Genomic DNA, 17,022 nt, shown 5'->3' on the forward strand with positions numbered 1-17,022 from the left:
GGGGGTCTCCCACTGAGGACACTCCCCGCGGGACACCCCGCATCCCGGCCCTTCCTGGCGTGTCCCCTCGGGGGCAGTCCCAGTGCCGCTGGGGGGAAATGGGCTTCCTGCCCCTCCCATCTCACAGGTGAAGCCCGGAGCAGCTGGGAGGGGCCGCTCGGGCCTGCAAGCTTCATGTTTGCTAATACAGAATTAGCCTTCTGTTCAGCACTGTTAGGAACACACCCTCCGAACACCGCAGCTGCGAAGGTCAGGGACCGACTATCCAGAGGCGGCCAGAAGGCTCCAGGGCGCCGGCTGTCGCGTCCGCGGGTGACGGGTGTACTCCAGGGCCCCCAGGTGCAGCAGGCACTTCCCTTGGGCTTCGGCAGGATTGGGGCATCTGGCTGGTGAAGAGGCAGCGGTGGCTTTGGTATGACAGGCCCCGTGCCACTGCAAGCTGCAGGCAGGTCCCCTCACAGACTGGACGGGGAGGAGGCAGGCGCTGGGGGCAGGGGCGAGCCACTTCAGCTCCCAACTTCCTGGCTGCCTACGCGCCAGGGCCTGGCTGCGGGGCTTTGCTTTTCTTTATGGACAGTTGATGCACAATGTAAGTTTCAGGTGTGCCGCAGTGAAGGTTACTGTATGTTAACTGAAAGGTAAATTATAAAGTACTGGCTCTATTCCCCGTGTTGCAGTGTACATCCTTGTGGCATATTTTACACCGGCTGGTTTGTACCTCTTACCCCCCACCCTACCGTGCCCCCCGCACTCTCCCTCCACTGGGAGCCACTAACTAGTCTTTCCCGTATCTGTGAATCTGCTTCCTTTCTGCTACATTCCCTAGTTTCTTCTACTTTTTAGATTACACTTACAAGTGATACCATACAGGATTTGTCTTTCTCTGACTTACTTCACTTAGCATGACACCCTCCAAACCTATCCATGTTGCAAATGGCACAGTCTTGTTCTTTTTCATGGCTGACGTTCCATCGCGTGTATATCCCACGTCTTCTTGATCTGTCCGTGGATACTTGGGATGCTTCCATGTTTTGGCTGCTGTAAATAATGCCGCTCTGAACGCTGAGGAGCATGTCTGGTCTTGGTGTTTTGGGTTTTCCTTGGACCCAGAAGTGGAATCTGGATCATGTGGTAGTTCCAGTGTTGGTTTGCTGAGAAACCTCCATCGTGGTCTCCGTGGTGGCTGCAGCACTTCCCACCAGCAGGGCACAAAGGTTCGCTTCTCCACGTCCTCATCGGCGTGGGGGTGGGGGGGAGGTTGTGTTCTTTTCGATGATGGCCATTTTGGCAGGGGTGAGGTGGTACCTTGCTGTGGTTCTGATCTGCTTTTTCGGTGATGCGGAGTGTGTTTTCCCATGCCTCTCGGCCATCTGCACTTCTTTGGAAAAATGCATATTCGGTTCTGCCGATGTTTCAATCGGGGTCTTCTGTTTTTGACGTTAAGTTATATCAGCTGTTTGTGTATTTTGGATGTTAACTGCTTATCGGTCATACCACTTGCAAATACTGTCTCCCATTCAGTAGGTTGGCTTTTCGTTTTGTTGACGGTTTCCTTTACTGTGCAAAACCTTTAACTTCAGACCGTTTAATTAGGTCCCGTTTATTTATTTATTTATTTATTTTTTGGTCCCGTTTATTTTTGCTTGCATTTCCTTCACCTGAGGTGAGCAGCGTCACCTGCCGACACCTCCTCACAGGCTCTGGGGGGCGCCAGTGCCTGCCTCCCCCCTCCCCCTCCCCCAGCACCTTCCTCTCTCCTACCGGTTCCTCCCCGGCCCCACTCCCGCCAGATGGAACCCGCCTGCGTCATTGCTCCAGGCGGCCCTCACGAGCGGGCACCAGGGAGGGGCAGAGACAGCCTGCACGTTCGAGACACGCAGGGCGGCCGCTTACGTTGTATATAAATGTCTACAGCACAGGCTCCCCTGGGAGGTGACCCAAGACTCGGGCCCTTTGCCGCAAGAAGGGGGGAGCTCACCTCTGCCCCGAGAAAGACTCATCCTGATGGCCCCATGTCGGGGACGGGTAGGGACAGAGAGCACGTGCAGGGTCTGATCCCAGGGACGTGGTGTTATCAGCGATGCCTACCTGAGTGTTTCTGGCAGTGATATGCAGAGATTGGCAGAAATATTTGTTCATCTCTGGCTTCACAGAAAGGCAGTAAAAATAAGTAACACAACGGAGGAATCGAAAAACAGGAGGCTTGTTTTCTGTGTTCGAGATGCTGGGTTCATGTCTTTAAAAAGATAATTTGAAGATTTCCTTGTTTTTTCTTTTTCTTCCCCCAAAGATCCCAGAAAACTTAATTCAAGCTTGCTACTTGTAAGAAATCTGCCTGCATGCCAACCTTTTTATCATTAAAGTAATTTAGGTGTTATTACTAGTAAAAAATAAGGGCCCTTTGGCGCAGATGGTAAAGAATCTGCCTGCAATGCAGGAGACCTGGGTTTGACCCCTGGGTCGGGAAGATTCCCCTGGAGAAAGGAAAGGCTGCCCACTCCAGTATTCTTGCTTGGAGACATCCATGGACAGAGGAGCCTGGTGGGCTGCAGTCCTTGGGGTCGCAGAGTTGGACACGACTGAGGGACTAACGCATCACCATCACATCATCACTAGTAAATCAGATATCCAGTGCATATTAAACCTTTGTGCTCCTGAAGCTGGAGGAGGCAACCTGCCCTGGGTCCTCCTTTATCTGTAAGTCTACTGCTTAAACACAAGCAGGTGCTGCCCTCTCCTGACAAGCTAGAGAAAAGCAAAAAATGTACAAAGGCAGCATTCCGGGGTGGTGGGGGCGGGGTAGAGCCTCAGAACCAACCACATAATCATCCCATTCTCTGAACTGAGATTTCTGAAACACAAGAGCCAAAAATGGAATATCAGATTCTGCCACAGCTGTTCCTGATCTTACTAATTCCAAGGGATCCTTAATAGGAAATCAACAGAAAACGGCTTTTGAGGGGAAAAATATATAAAGACGTATTGCATAGTACATATGCGTGCACACATGTATTGCATTTTATATGTATGCATTTGTAGACACTTTTTAAAAACCAGTCCAAAGTTCTACCGTAAATCAAACACATTTCATTTGATAGACCTCCCAGGTGGCGCTAGTGGTAAAGAACCCGCCTGCCAGTGGAAGCTCAGGTGATAAAAGAATCCACCTGCAATGTGGGAGACCTGACTTCATTCCCTGGTTTGGGAAGATCCCCTGGAGAAGAGACAGTCTACCCACTCCAGTATTCTGGCCTAGAGAATCCCATGGAGAGAGGAGCCTGGCAGGCTACAGTCCATAGGGTTGCAGAGTCAGACACGACTGAAGCGACTTAGCACGCAGAGTAACCTAATACCTTACATGTCAAGTTCACCTGGACTCTGAGGGGAGCCCAGCTCCTTGACCAGGACCCCCTTGGGGGCTGTGTACCCACCTCCCTGTGGGCCCACCTCCCTCGGCACCACCCAGACTCAGGCACAGGAAGGTCACCCAGGTGGTCTTGGAGAAAATGACCGCTCACTGGTATCAAAAGCCTGAGAACAAGCGCTTCAGCCCCAGCACCCCACACGCCCCCTGCAGCGCCCTGCGACTTCCTGGAGTGAGCAGACTCACGAGGACCAGATGGTTGTTTCAGGTTCTCGTTTATCCAACTTCAGGTGGCTCAGTCACACCACTCTTTGCAGGGTCATCATATTCACTGTGCTGCGTTCACTCGGCCAGTGGCCCTCTTGCCGAGGACCAGGGTGATCTGATCTGCAGCGTCCCAACGGTTACGAAGCAGGGTGTCTGCAATGGACGTTCCAGAAGAGAATGCTTGACTGTCTTTTCCCCACTGCACATTCTTGCCTCCTCTGTCACAGGTTAACTGACCATAAGCGTGCGGGTTTCTTTCTGGGCTTTCTATTCTGTTCCGTTGGTCTGCGTGTCGCTTTCTGTGCCAGCACCATGCTGTTTTGATCACTGTTGCTTTGTAGTGTAGTCTGGAGTCAGGGAGCTTGATTCCTGCAGCTCCGTTCTTCTTTCTCAAGATTGTTTTGGCTATTACAGGTCTTCTGTGTTTCCATAAATTTCTAAAATGTTTGTTGTAGTTCTGTGAAAAACGTCATGGGTATTCTGATAAGGACTGCACTCAATCTGTATATTGCCTTGTGTGGTGGTGATTTTAAGAACATTGATTCTCCCAATCCAAAAACAGTGTATATTCCTATTTGTTTTTGTCATCTTCTGTTTCTTTCATCAGCATCATAGCTTTCAGAATACAAGTCTTTTACCTCCTTTGGTAGGTTTATTCCTACATATTTTATTCTCTTTGATGTGATGGTAAATGAGATTGTTTCCTTAATTTCTCTTACTGATAGTTTGTTGTTAGTGTACAGAAATGCAACAGACTTGTTTATTAGTTTCTTATCTTGCAGTTTTACCGAATTCACTGATGAACGCCAGCAGTTTTCTGGTGGCATCTTTAGGATTTTCTAAATATAGTATCACGTCATCTGCAAACAGTGACAGCTTTACTTCTTTCCAACTTGGATTCTTCTTCTCTGATTGCTGTGGCTAGGATTTTTATTCAAAACTACATTGAGTAAAAACGGTGAGAGTGCACACCTTGTTTTTGTTCCTGATCGCAGAGGAGATGCTTTTAGCTTTTCACCGAGTATGTTAGCTCTGGGCCTGTGACCATGCTCGTGCTCAGCCGCTAAGTCATGTCCGAGTCTCTGTGACCCTGTGGACTGTGGTCCCCCAGGCTCCTCTGTCCATGGAATTTCCCAGGTGAGAATACTGGAGTGGGCTGCCGTCTTCTCCTCCAGGGGCTCTTCCCTGGAGGGGAATCAAACCTGAGTCTCCTGCACTGACAGGCAGATTCTTTACCACTGTGCCACCAGGCAGCCTGGGTTTGCATGTATGGCCTTTATTGTGTTGTGGTGTGTTTCTTCCTGGTGCAGGACCCCCAAGCTGGGGAGCCCGACTTGGGGCTCAGAACTCACTTCTGCGGGAGATCCTCTGGAATATATTCTCCAGCATGTGGGTCAGTGGTCTGGTGGGAGTCATGAGACTTTATATTGTGCTTCTGGTCCTCCTACCCATCTTGTCATGGTTCCTTCTTTACGTCTTTAGTTGTGGATCTATTTGGCACCAATGGTTGTTCCACAGACAGCTGTGATTCTGGTGGGCCCTTGCAGGGAGGCGAGCTCAGGGCCTTTATGCTCCACTGTCTTGGCAGCTTTCCTCTTGATGTGTTTTTAATGCGTTCGTTAATCCGTGGCCACCCTCCTCTCTTCTAAGCGGAAAGCAAGCCTCGGGACAACAGCGTAATCTAGTAACACTTGGTTTCTCAACACCATCTATCATGTAGGGCAGGTGAGGCTGGTTTTCCCCCTTACGGTGGTGTTTATTATAGAGTCACCTTTGAAAGTGAAGGAAGGAAGAAGCCTGGGCTGACGCGGGGAACGCGGGGCAGGGGTGGAGCCCGGCCCGGCCCGGCCAGGCCCGCTGACCCGTGCGCCCTCGCAGGTGCGGCGGGCTGGGGCTGGTGCTGGCCAGCGCGGGCTTCGGCATGCTGACGGCGCCCATCATCGAGCTGCACAACCAGAAGGGCTACTTCCTGCACCACGTCATCTTCGCCTGCTGTACACTCATCTGCATCATCTGCCTCCTGCTGCTGCCCGAGAGCCGGGGCCAGAGCCTGCCCGAGAGCATCCCCGACGGCGAGCACTACACGCGCCAGCCGCTCCTGCCGCCCCGGCGCGGCGAGCAGCCCCTGCTGCCCACCCACGCGGAGCTCAAGGACTACTCGGGGCTGCATGACGCCGCCGCCGCGGGCGACGGGCTGCCCGACGGGGCCACGGCCAACGGTGGGCGGCCCATGTAGCCGGGCGCGGCTGCGGGAGACCCCACTCCGCGGAGGCTGCGGACCCCACGGGGGGCGGGGACCCTGCAAAGCTCTCGAGGAGCGCACGCGTCTGAGGAAGGGGACCTAGCAGACGACCCTTTGGAGACTTTCTTTTCTGCCATGAAATGTTTGTATTTATTTTGGTCATTTTTACAAGAAGCACTTTATTCCCTTCCCTTCACTGATCTCAAAACCGAGCCCCCTCCTCGGGAAGGACACGCCGCCGCTGGACCTGACCGTGCAGCCCGGCTCCCCGGGGTCCCCCGCCCCCGAGCATTCCCAGGGCTGCGCTCTCCTCAGACTGAGATGTGAATGGTTAGGGTTTTGCTGGAGTCTCTGTGATGGTTTGTACAGGTCTTTTCTGTAAGGGAAGAGCTTCCGCTCTGTGTTAGGGAAAAGCAGCTCACAATATCATTAAAACCAGCTTCGTCTCTCCTTCGAGATCATCCTTTTATACTTGATCCGGAAGCTCTTTCGGGGGAAAAGCGTCACCATTTCACCGGAAGTCATAAATGATGAGTGGCGGCCTCGCCACGGTCTTCCAGCGCAGGTCTGCCCGCTGCGCTCCCCAGCAGCCAGCGCCTCGCGTCCACGAGGAGTCACTGCTGTCGCCGCCCTCCCGGCTGTCGCCCGCCTCCCGGTTCAGCTCCCGCAGGAAAGGCCCTCCCCGCCCCGCCTCGCAGTCAGCGTTTCTGCAGCACGACTTCACTACCGGCTCCTTCCTGAACTAAACCCAAGGGAAACATGACCGCGGCAGCGCTCCGGGAGGGACGGGCACTCTCGCAGGCGTGGCCCAGGTAGGCCGTGTCCTGAGCACACACCGCGCGGAAATCACCAGCCTGGAGGCCCCGGGGAGCCTGCGAGGGACCGGCCTTGCCCCCTGCTTCCCCCTGGCGAGGAGCAGGCCCGGGGCGGGGCCTGACCGCAGCCTCGGAGGGCATCGAGGCGAGCGAGAAGCAATAACCCACCCGAGCTCACCCCGCCCCGCCGTGCGAGGGCGCACCTCGCGTTCCTCGACCCGTCCTCCCGCCCCGTTCTCCTGTCTGTCCTCCCGCCTGTCTGGGTCAGGCCTTCGGTTCCCGTCTGCGGCTGTTTCAGAGGCGGCACGGGGGAGGCCAAGAAGCTACCCTCGCCGGCCAGGCGACCCCGTCCTGTCGCAGCACCGGCACCGTCTGGGGGCAGCCTGGGCTCTCTCTGGAAGGCCCGGCCCTGGCTCTGGAGCACGTCTTTGCCGTGGGCTCTTCTTCCAGGGACAGCGTGGCCCCGAGTCTGTGTGACCCAGCAAGGCAACCTCCCGCCCCCAACCGAGCCCCCACAAGCTGGCCGACGTGGGAGGAGCCACGGGCTCCGGAGAACTTTGTGGGGAAGCGAGCAAACTCGCAGGCCTGTGACCCAGCTCCTCCTGGCTCTCCGTCTCTCAAGTCACTTCTGTTCTCTGTTTCCACGGGCGGGTCCCACTCACCTTAACCTCCAGGCCTATCTGCCAAACCAGGAGGTGCCTCAGCCCTTCTCACGTGCTGGGCGCGGGCCCCCCGGGCCAGGACAGGCCTGCAGCGTGGGGGCCAGGGCAGCAAGCAGGGTCCCCGGGCCCCACCTGCCAGGCGTGCCTGCACCTGCGACCCCAGAGCAGCCCACTCACCAGACCCCAGGCGCTGCGCGGCCTCCCGCTGGTGGTGTAGACCTCTAGGGAACGCGTGAAGCCGCAGGGTGTGGCCTGCACCTCCAGGAAGACTGTCCATCTCAGGTGACCGCGGTGGACGCCGGTCCTGGGGGGTCAGCACTGTCCCGTCATGGTCAGGCCTGGCTCCTGGACTAGACGAGACGCTGGCCGAGGCTGGGCTCCTACGGGCATGAGCAGCACTGCCCGGCAGAAGGCTTCCATGAGCAATGGTTGAGAATCAGGGCCAAAGCAGAAAAGCCTCCCGTAGGCCAAGCCCACAAGCACCCACCCGCGTGGGCAAGGCAGCAGGGCCCCGCCTGCTTGGTCAGGCCCCGGTCACGCGTGGACCCCCGGCCCGTGTCCTCCACGCTCAGCAGGGAGACGCTGCTCAGGCACCTGACCGCTCGCCTGGGGGGACCCACGCCACCCTGCACCCCGTCCCGACCCCAGGGAGCCGGGACCCCCCCACTTCCAACAAGTCAGGCACACAAGCAACCCTTCTGCTTTCTGTTCTTTTCCAGAAACCAGTAACAACTCACCTAATATCCCGCATATTAGCACCCGAAACAGAGAGTAAAACGCTTTAAATATCTCATTTTCTAAGAGGGTAATCACTGGTGACTAGGGAGAAGGGGCTGGTGAGCTGGTCTGACCACAGAACAGCAAGAATGAGGCCTCGAAGAGTAAGTACTGCCCCTGGTACCACCTCCTAGAGCCAAAAAGGGGGGCCGACGGGCCACAAGACCGTGGGGACCCTGGCCAGGATGCAGCGCCCCGGGCCAGGGGGACGCAGCGCTCCGGCCTCACTGACGGGCCCTCCCTGCCCCGAGGCCGCAACCCGGAAGCTTCCGGACGGGACGCCTGGAGTGCCTGCTGGCGGCGCAGAGCTGCGCCCAGCCCTGACCCGGCCTTCCGTGCCGCCTGCATGCCGTCACGGCTGTTGTACCCTGGGGGAGATGTGTGTGTAAATGTACAGAAATAAAGATGTTGCCCCATTAACAAACCTCCTCTGGAATGTCTTCCCTACCTCATCCGATGGGATCCCCTGCAGGGCATTTCACAACCACTGGCCACAAGGAATAAACTCTGTGTTCAGGTCTCACTGTGTCCCTGCTTCAGCGCCCGTGTGACCCCAGCCCCCGCCCTGCCCCAGGCCGGGGGGCTCCTGGCCAGCAGGTCCTCGTCTTCCGGGCGGGCGGAGGCAGCGTGGGGGGGCTGCCCACCACCTGCTCAGTGCCCCGCTCAGATCCCCGAGGAGGGGCGGCAGGTTTCCGAGCTCGCCCCGCTCGTGTGTGGCCGTCCTGCTGACCTCACCCGGGGCCTGGAGCCTCCCAGGGAGGGAACAATTCTCACACTGTGACTGTCGAAGACTGAGCGCCCAGGGCTCTCTTTAATGTAGTGTTTTTTTAAACAAGAAAGCAATATTTCTTTAATAAAGTATTTATACCAAACTCTCCTCTCCATAGCCCTGATTTTGTTACCTATTCCTCCCTCCTAGAGAGGTGCCCTCCGTACCTCCAAGCCGTGACGGGCCGGGGCTCACAGGTTAGCGGCTTAGCCCAGGACTCAGTTCCCGGAAGGGCCGTTCATCCTGGCCAAGCGTCCCAGCCCAGCTGCAGGCACCGGCCCAACGTGACACCTGCCACCACGTGAAACGCGTTCCAGGGTCCCGAACCACTGCCTCCCCGGACAAAAGGGGCCCATGTGGACCCCAAGCATCAGAGAGTCCTGTCCCCGCCTTGGCTGTGCTGAGAAGCACGTGGGGCGCTCTCCGGCCCCACAAAGCAGGGAAGCAGGGGCCGCCCAGCTCTGGGGAGGAAGCTGTAAAAACTCCCCAGGGACGCGACTGGAAGCCAAGTGAGGAGCCGCTGACCCAGGAACGCAGCTTCCGGAAAGCAGCACGTGTCCCAGAGAGACTGATGCCACCGCGAGCGGCAGGAAAAGGCTGAGGGTTAAGACGCGGGCAGGAGGGGCCTGAGGCGTGGAGGAGAGAGGAGACAAGACGGAAAGACGGGGTGGCGGGAAGCATGGGGTGGCGGGAAGCATGGGGAGGGGCTGACACTGGGATCCGTTCAGCGAAGCAGGTAAACCCGGGACCCAGTTCCTAGAGGCACCGGCATCCAGGGTTTGCAGAGCGTTTCTGGTGATAACCCAGCCCAGGGAGACGGTTCCCACCTCCCAGGTGAGGGGACAGGGCCCAGTGGAGCGAGACCTTGGGGATGGAGCTGGCAGGACAGCCTGACACAGTCGTGGCCCACGCCCTCTCGGGGACCGGGGCAGCCTCCCCATCCTCACACGTCCTGCTGGACCCCTCCTCCCAGGAACCTCAGGTGCAGCCCTGAGACCCTACCCCGGCGACTGAAGGGAGGAGACCAGCCCTTTAGGAACAAACGCGAACACGTAAACCTGCTGCAGGGTGGGATCCAGTCCGTTTATTCAAGCGTCCCCTGTGCCTGAGTCTCTCCGGCTAGAACTTCTCCGGAAAGGCCTGCATCTCCTCCTTGATCCGGTTTTCTACCAGCAACTCGAAGCTGCTGCTGGTGTTTGGAAGGTTATAGCTGACGAAGACCTGCTTGCTGGTCTTCCTGGCTGGAAGAGAGAGACCGCAGGGACGCGTGTGACCCCATGCCTGCCCACAGTGGAGAAAGGCCTGGAAAAGGCAGGCTTTTTGAGAGCAAAGAAAGTTCTGACTCCGACAACATCGCAGGCAGCTGCTGCAAAGCAGACCAGTTGCTGGACCTGCCACTCATCCGGAAGAGCAGTTCTGAGAGCCACGCACCAGGACCTGTGAGGTGCACCCCCAGACCCCCGAGTCTGTTCACAGATCCCGGTGTCTGAGACCCCCACGCTACACACAGGGCTGGCTGGTTGCTGCGCTTCTGCAAACCACAGATGATGTCCACAGACTTAAAGTATTAAGGTCCTCCAGTACCACCCTCCTCCCAGAGGAGCTGACACTCCTACATGAATGTAAGTGCAGGTGCACACGCACACACGAGGTGTGGTTTTCAGCTGCATGCTGAATACACGACTGAGCCCCTTTCTACAGAACCACCTAGGGCTGGTGGGAGTGGCTCCAACCAGGAAAACCGACTCAGCTGCACACCCAGCACGTGAAGGCAGGACAGGGCCTGAGGACAAGCGGGCGGTACCGGCCCCTCACCCGGTCCCACCCCCCAGGGGCAGGCCACAGAGACGGGCGAGTCCCACCGTCAGAGGCAAAGAGCAGGCGGCGGGGGAAGCTGGGCCCCTCGCATCACAGCGGCTCCGTGTTCAGTGGCAGAAAGTCCCCGACCCCATGGGCCGCTGACCCCCATCCCTCCACGAGCCAAGACCTGAGCCCACCTGCTCGTCCGCCCAGCAGCCCCTCTGCCCTCCAGAACCACACGGAGCAAGGAGTCCCCGTCCACGGGAAGCCCCCAGGGCGCTCAGCTCTCCCACACGAGACGGTCTCGGGACACCTGTCTCTTCAGCACCGTCCAGACAACCAACAACAGTTAATAACACAACTTCCACTGCAGAGTCCAGACCCCAGGTCCAGAGGATGGTGCAGCAGGGCATCACAGGCCGGCCCGCCGCGATCTCAGCAGCCATGTGACCCGCTCCGGGGGGCGGGGGGCAGTGCTGGCATCTCACCACGCACGCCCGACCCTCTGGGTGGTGGCCGACAGCCACCAGGTTTGCAGACATGGGCAGCTGGGAGTCAGTTACAGGGGATGTCTGTGTTCTGTTTCAGACTGCGTAGTTTGTAAACTGATGTAAACCAGGTGAAAGAAAAATGCTAATTTTAAAAAGCCCCAACATTTGCACAAAATGCAAAAAAAGAAATAAAAAGAACCCCGGTTTTTGCTTACAGACTGCTTCCAGGCCTCGCCCCGAGGACACTGGGAGCCGGCCTCCCTTCACTGAAGAGCCAGCTCATTCGTTCTCCTCAAACGAGCTCCCGCCGCCTCCTCTCCCAGACTCTGTCCACACTCGGGGACCCCCCAGTCCCAGCTCCACACACCAGCAGGCTCCCGCCCTCCTCCTCCAGGCCCGTCACATGGGGTCTGCCTGCTGGGGTGAGGCGGTTACCCTGAAACGCAGGCAAACACACAGTGAAACAAAAGGGTGTCAGTCTTCCAACCTATTTCCACTAAAAACCACCACTCTAGCAAAGGCAGAGAAGGAATGGCGGCACCTGGGAACCCGGGTGAAAAAAGCTGAACAGGAAGACTTTCTCTCTTTCTTGCTGCTTTTCTGTAGAATCAAAATTGCTTCCTAATGAGAGATTACCAAGCTAACTTACCACTCGGATTCCTGTAACTTCAGGCTAAAGCACAAGTGTGGTGGACGCTCCTGAGACGTGGCCGCTGGCCCTGTGGTCTCCACCCCATCTGGTGCGGCCCGTGGGCCCCATGACACCCCCACCCCTAGAAAGCCGGCGGTGCCCGGAATCCGTGTGACCGTGGGGCGTCCCAGAGCGACCACCACAGACATGCCCACTCCCCAGGGACCAGGCTGACAGAACTGTGAACACAACCACAGAGAGCGCCTCAAAACCACGGCAGGGGCCCCACCACCGCACCCCGGCCAGGACGCCAGGCTCCGCACATGGCCAGGACACTCAGGCCAGACGGGGGCGAGGCTGCTCTGCCCATCGAGGTGCCCAGGCACCGAAGACCACTGGGCAGTCACACATGCCAGCCACAGGCATCCTCACCTGGACCGGTCAGGCATCTGTGGGACGGGTGCTCGGGGTGCAGTGGAGGCTGCAGCCCCCAACCTCGGCCCCTGCTTGACAACCCCTCCACACCACCCTCAGGCCAGGCCATCTCCCTTCCAGCTCTGAGCAGCATCACGTGCAGTGAAGGGCAGGCCCCGGATGCTACCTGGAACCACTGCCACTGGGCACCGAGGGCGTTACTCACCCTCGCCTCCCAAGAGGACAAGGAGCAAAATCACCTCTCACTGGCTTGGAGGCAGCCAAGGCCATTGGAGCCCGTGGGGAGCAGGCCCCCAGAGAGGGGGCTGGTACCACCTCCTGAGACCAGTGCGCAAGGCCTGGGCTTCCTGCAGTGACCAGGGGATTCACCTCCCAGATGGAGACCCTCCCTCCTACACTGACTCACCTCCCTGCTTCACTGAACAGCCCCACCCGGGCGCTCCGGCAGCTGAGCTGCGGAACCTACCTAAGCGCTGGGCAAGGCCGGTGGACATGGTGTCAGATGCGTCCCCGAGGAGGGCAGTGGACAGGGGGATGGAGTCCTGCAAGGAAAACAGAGAGTGGTACTGGTTCTTCTGCGAGGTCCAGCCTCCTGGATCACCTGGGCACCCAGGGTCCCACAGCCCCCCTTCTGGTCGCAGGCCAGCCTCCCCTGCGGTGGGCCTGTGTCACCCAGTTCTGCAGCCTCTTCCGGGAGCAGACGGGCCTGCCCCGTGAAGGGCTGGAGCAGCCCAGAGGGGCAAGTGGGTGCAAAGTCAGAGGGGCGGGGGCGACCCAGCCGTTACAGGGCCTGGAGGTCCATGCAGGCTCTGAACTCTTGAGGGTCTGAGTGCAGGGATGACAAGGCTGATGTTGTCAGCACCAGGCTGAGCCACGTCCTCCAAGAGGAATGTCCAGGTCCTAGCGTCCTGACCCCAGCACCTGCGAAGGTGACTTTATTTGGAGACATGGTCTCTGCACATGTAGTTGAGACATAAGCAAAGTGAGGCGGACCCTTCCGCTAATAGGACTGGTGTTTGGGGAAGAAGGGGACAGACTGAGATGCACAGAGGAGGCGATACTGGAGCAGGACTGGGGTGACGAGGCTGCCAGACAAGGGGCCCCGAGGTGTCAGCAGCACCACAAGCCCAGAGACGGGAGGAAGCAACCCGCGGATGCCTCAATTCCGCCCTCTCTGCTGTTCTCAGCCCCCCAGTCTGCGGCCCTTGGATACAGCGGCTCTGACACACCCCAAAGGTGGCAAAGGGGACCTCGGCCGGGGGAGCGATGGCGCGGGGCCCAGGTAACAGGTGAGGGAGGTGAGAAGTGGCTGGATTCCGCGGGAGGGGCGGCCCTGGAGGAGCGGTCGGGGGTCTGGAGAGCCCAACAGGACACCAAGTACACCCGCGATGGGACAGCAGAGCGAAAGAGCGGGAGACAGGTCCGTGCGGGAAACGTAAACAAACGCGCTCAGCGAGGAACCCGCAGGAAAAAGGCAGGGACACGCCACCCCCGGCCCAGGGAGGGTGAGAGCGGACAGCAGAGGTCCCGCGGGGACCCCGACACTCCAACCAGAGACCGGGGGCGGGGGGGGGGGGGACCAGCCGTGCGGCGGGACAGAGACCCCCGGGTGGGCGGCGCAGGCCCAGCAGACCCGGCCCCGCCCCCGCCCCGCCCCCTCCGGGACCCCAGCGCCCCTCCCCCTTCCTCATCCCCTCCCTCCCCCTCCCGGCCCCTCGCCCACTCACGTAGCGCGTGCACATGGCCACGGCGAGGTTGCGCAGGTGCGGCGTGGCCCCCACCCAGAGGAAGAGCGAGTCCGTCAGCCGCATCACATGGAAGTGAACGAGCTGCTCCCACAGCCTCGCGCTGAAGTTGTGCAGGGACACGTCCCCGGCCGCGGCGGCCACCGGCCGCTCCATCCGCCCGGAGCCCGTCCGCGCCCGTCAGCCCGCCGCCGCTACGAGACGCGAGCAGGAAAGCGCCGAGAGGCCGAGTGGGCGGGGCCTTCCGGGGGAGGCGGGGCCTGAGTGGGAAGTTGAGGGGCGGGGCCCGGGAGTGGGCGGGGCGGGGCCTTCCGGAGGGCGGGCCCGGGCGGGGCGGGCCTTTCGGGGAAGGCGGAGCCTAGGTGGGACGTTGAGGGGCGGGCCCGGGAGTGGGCGGGGCGGCGTCCCCATTGGGCGAAGTGTAGACTCGCAGGAGCACCTTCCCGGGTGTAGACGCGTGGTCCCGCGCTGTTTAGTCGGTGCCACAAGCGCTCAGTGCGGCCGCCTGTGTCCCGCGAGCTGGGTTACACTTTCTAAAACCCTCCTGCTGCCAGCAGCCCCGTACCTGCTGGAGGCCCGTGAGAATGGCAGTGATGTCGGGGGGCTCTCAGAAGAGCTGCGTGAGTTGAGTTAGGGGCGTGTGCTGGCGCGCCTTTGGTCCAAGACCCCAGAGCTGGTCGCTGTACAAGCGTGGGCCTCGGCTAACGGTTCAGCCCCTGAGGCTCAGTCTCCCCGTCTGCCGCTCAGAGACGGGGGCCACTGTCAGCCCTGCTGGGGAGCTTGACTTGAGTCACTCTGGGACCTCCAGAGCTGACACGGGGACCCTGCAGTGTGTTGAGAGTGTCTTTGTTGTAAAAACACACAGCGCCCACTCTTGTCAGATTCTGTTGCAACTATCTTGGGTTTAAGGACAGAGCTATCAGTTCTGCCTTTTAAATCTCTAATAGGTCTAAATTAAACTGACAGTTAAGAAGGTAAGTATTGTGAATAAGTTTGCTCAGTTCGCTAATTAATGATTCAATTTATAATTTTCAGGTCAATATTATAATAGATTAACAGCTTTATTAAGAAATAAACTACAGTAACTGCACTGATCAAAGTATACAGACTGAAGCTGTGACATGTGTAACTCATAAAATCATCACCACAGTCAAGAGGGTACATGTCCATCACCCCCAGAGGCTTCCTCAAGCGCCGGGGAACCCTTCCTCCCTCCCCCACCCCAGGCACTGTGCTGCACTCAGTCACAGAGTAGTTTGCATTTCTAGAGTTTTATGTAAATGGAAAGTATAGTGTGTACAACTTTTTGTCTGCCTTTTCTCTCCTCACAGTTATATTGAGATTCACGCAGGTTGTTGCATGAGTCAGTTGTTCCTTCCTTTGTGTTGATGATCAGGGCTCCGCTGGCTGGACACATCGCTGTGTGTTTAGCCCTCACGCAGTGGTGTCCACTGGGGCGGTTTTCAGTTTGGGGATATTGCAGTCAAGCTGCTGCAAACACGTGTGAATGCGTAAGTCTCTGTGTGAACATGTGCTTTCATTTCCTGTAGTTAAAGGCCTGGAGCAGAATGGTTGTACCATGTGTAGCTTCTTAAGAACCTGACAAGCTGTTTCCACAGTGACTGTACCACTGCACGCTCCCAGTCTTTTTTATTTAGCCATCCTAAGGAGTATCTCAATGTGATTTTAATTGGCATTTCCTTAATTATTAATGAACTTCAATTTACACTCTACATCATACACAAAGTGAAGTCAAAATGGTTCAGAGACGTAAGTGGGAACCCTAAAACGGTCAAACTTGCAGAAGACAGAGGAGAAAGTCTGTGACCTTTAATCAGACCAAGATTTCACAACAAAATACCAAGTGTGATCCATGAAAAAATAAATCAATAAACTGGACTGACACAGCAGGTGATGTCACCCACACATTAACTCCTAATACCCTCTTAATGCCTAGTCCCCTTAGAAGACAAACGCCATTTTCAAATCAAGAGTTTCTCTCTGAAGAATCCTGAAGAGCTGTCTGGGAACCTAAGGTAACTAGCTAACTCCCTGTTGCCCGCCTCCTCCCCAGTCCCGCCCCAGCACAGGTGGGAGACTGCTCTTCTCTGCTCCTCCCACTGGGCTCAGATAACCACCAGGGAAGTCACATGACCCAGGCAGGGCTTACAACCTCTAGCCACCCCATCAGCAGCTGCCCCACAACACACTGCCCTGCGGCCCCCGGGATTGCACCCTCTCATTTACCTTGAGGACTCTTCCCCTCAAGCCCTAACCCCACTAAGCCCAAGTTCAGCAGATGACCCAGCTTCTGTACTTAGAAAGAAAATCGAGGTTGTCAGGTTCAATTTCCCCAACACCTTGTCTCTCTACTCAAATCCATACCTTTGTGTGGCCTCATTCTCACCTCCTTCTCCCCCCTCATTAAGCAGAGATGCCCCCTCCCTGTGTCCAAGGTTGATCTCTCCCCCTGTGCTCTGACCCTGTCCTCCTCCACGTCCTCAGGAACCCACCCCATCAACCATGCCAGCTCTGCAAACGCTGTGGTGGCCTCTGAGATGTGCCGCCCAGACCCCCTTCAAGAAAGGACTGGCTGTCCCAGCTGCTGGAACTGCCCAGCGCAGACAGCCTCCCGCTGTGCCTCCTTCGGGGTCTGCACCCCCTCCCCAGGCAGCCCACACCCAGTGACTGACAGAAGCAGCTGCGGAAAGGCAGGCCATTTCAGCCCAACGCAGAACAACTGCGGGGGCCGTTTTCATTCCTGAGCGATGCTCGGCTGACGCTGAGCTCCACAAGGAGGCCCGCCCCCGCCCCCACGGTCTGCCCTGTGCACCCCTGCCCTCCCTGCCTTCCCCACAGTAGAAACCCAGGTCCGGAGGTTTGCCCTGACTCTGCCCACAGGAGAAGTGGGGAGACTCTCCTGGCCTGCCTTTATACCTCACACAGAGCAATCGTTGGCACAATGGCCTTTTTCCTGCCCACCTTCCTTCTCGGGAAGCTCCTCGGGGCAGCCCTGGGGCCCCT

General features: G+C 57.9%; 2 protein-coding genes across 4 annotated transcripts in view; one reads left to right on the top strand and one right to left on the bottom strand.

The window, feature by feature from the left end:
* Positions 1-8,999, top strand: part of SLC22A23 (solute carrier family 22 member 23) — a 129,838-nt gene extending 120,839 nt beyond the window's left edge. For 2 of the 3 annotated variants that reach the window (XM_061147716.1, XM_061147718.1), the window contains one exon: positions 5,510-8,999. In XM_061147716.1, the coding sequence (XP_061003699.1) occupies positions 5,510-5,867 (358 nt within the window). In that variant the 3' untranslated portion in view covers positions 5,868-8,999. The remainder of the gene's footprint in view (positions 1-5,509) is intronic. The other variant, XM_061147717.1, reaches the window with a different exon arrangement.
* A 959-nt stretch (positions 9,000-9,958) lies between these two features.
* On the bottom strand, positions 9,959-14,230 carry PSMG4 (proteasome assembly chaperone 4). The gene is made up of 3 exons (XM_061147723.1): positions 13,981-14,230; positions 12,720-12,795; positions 9,959-10,137 (listed from the first exon to the last, which is right to left on the bottom strand). The coding sequence occupies exons 1-3, from the start codon at positions 14,152-14,154 to the stop codon at positions 10,016-10,018; spliced, it is 372 nt and encodes a 123-aa protein (XP_061003706.1). The 5' UTR covers positions 14,155-14,230; the 3' UTR covers positions 9,959-10,015.
* Between the last annotated feature and the right edge of the window lie 2,792 nt (positions 14,231-17,022).

The sequence above is a fragment of the Dama dama genome, chromosome 7, assembly GCF_033118175.1.
Source record: "Dama dama isolate Ldn47 chromosome 7, ASM3311817v1, whole genome shotgun sequence".
In the NCBI taxonomy this organism is placed as follows: domain Eukaryota; kingdom Metazoa; phylum Chordata; class Mammalia; order Artiodactyla; family Cervidae; genus Dama; species Dama dama.

Excerpts from the sequence above, each read along its gene's own strand:
- PSMG4 (XM_061147723.1), bottom strand. The coding sequence starts at position 14,154 with ATGGAGCGGCCGGTGGCCGCCGCGGCCGGGGACGTGTCCCTGCACAAC. Across the intron at positions 12,796-13,980 it reads TGGCCATGTGCACGCGCTAC|GACTCCATCCCCCTGTCCAC; the intron begins GTGAGTGGGCGA and ends TTTTCCTTGCAG. Across the intron at positions 10,138-12,719 it reads CGGCCTTGCCCAGCGCTTAG|CCAGGAAGACCAGCAAGCAG; the intron begins GTAGGTTCCGCA and ends TCTCTCTTCCAG.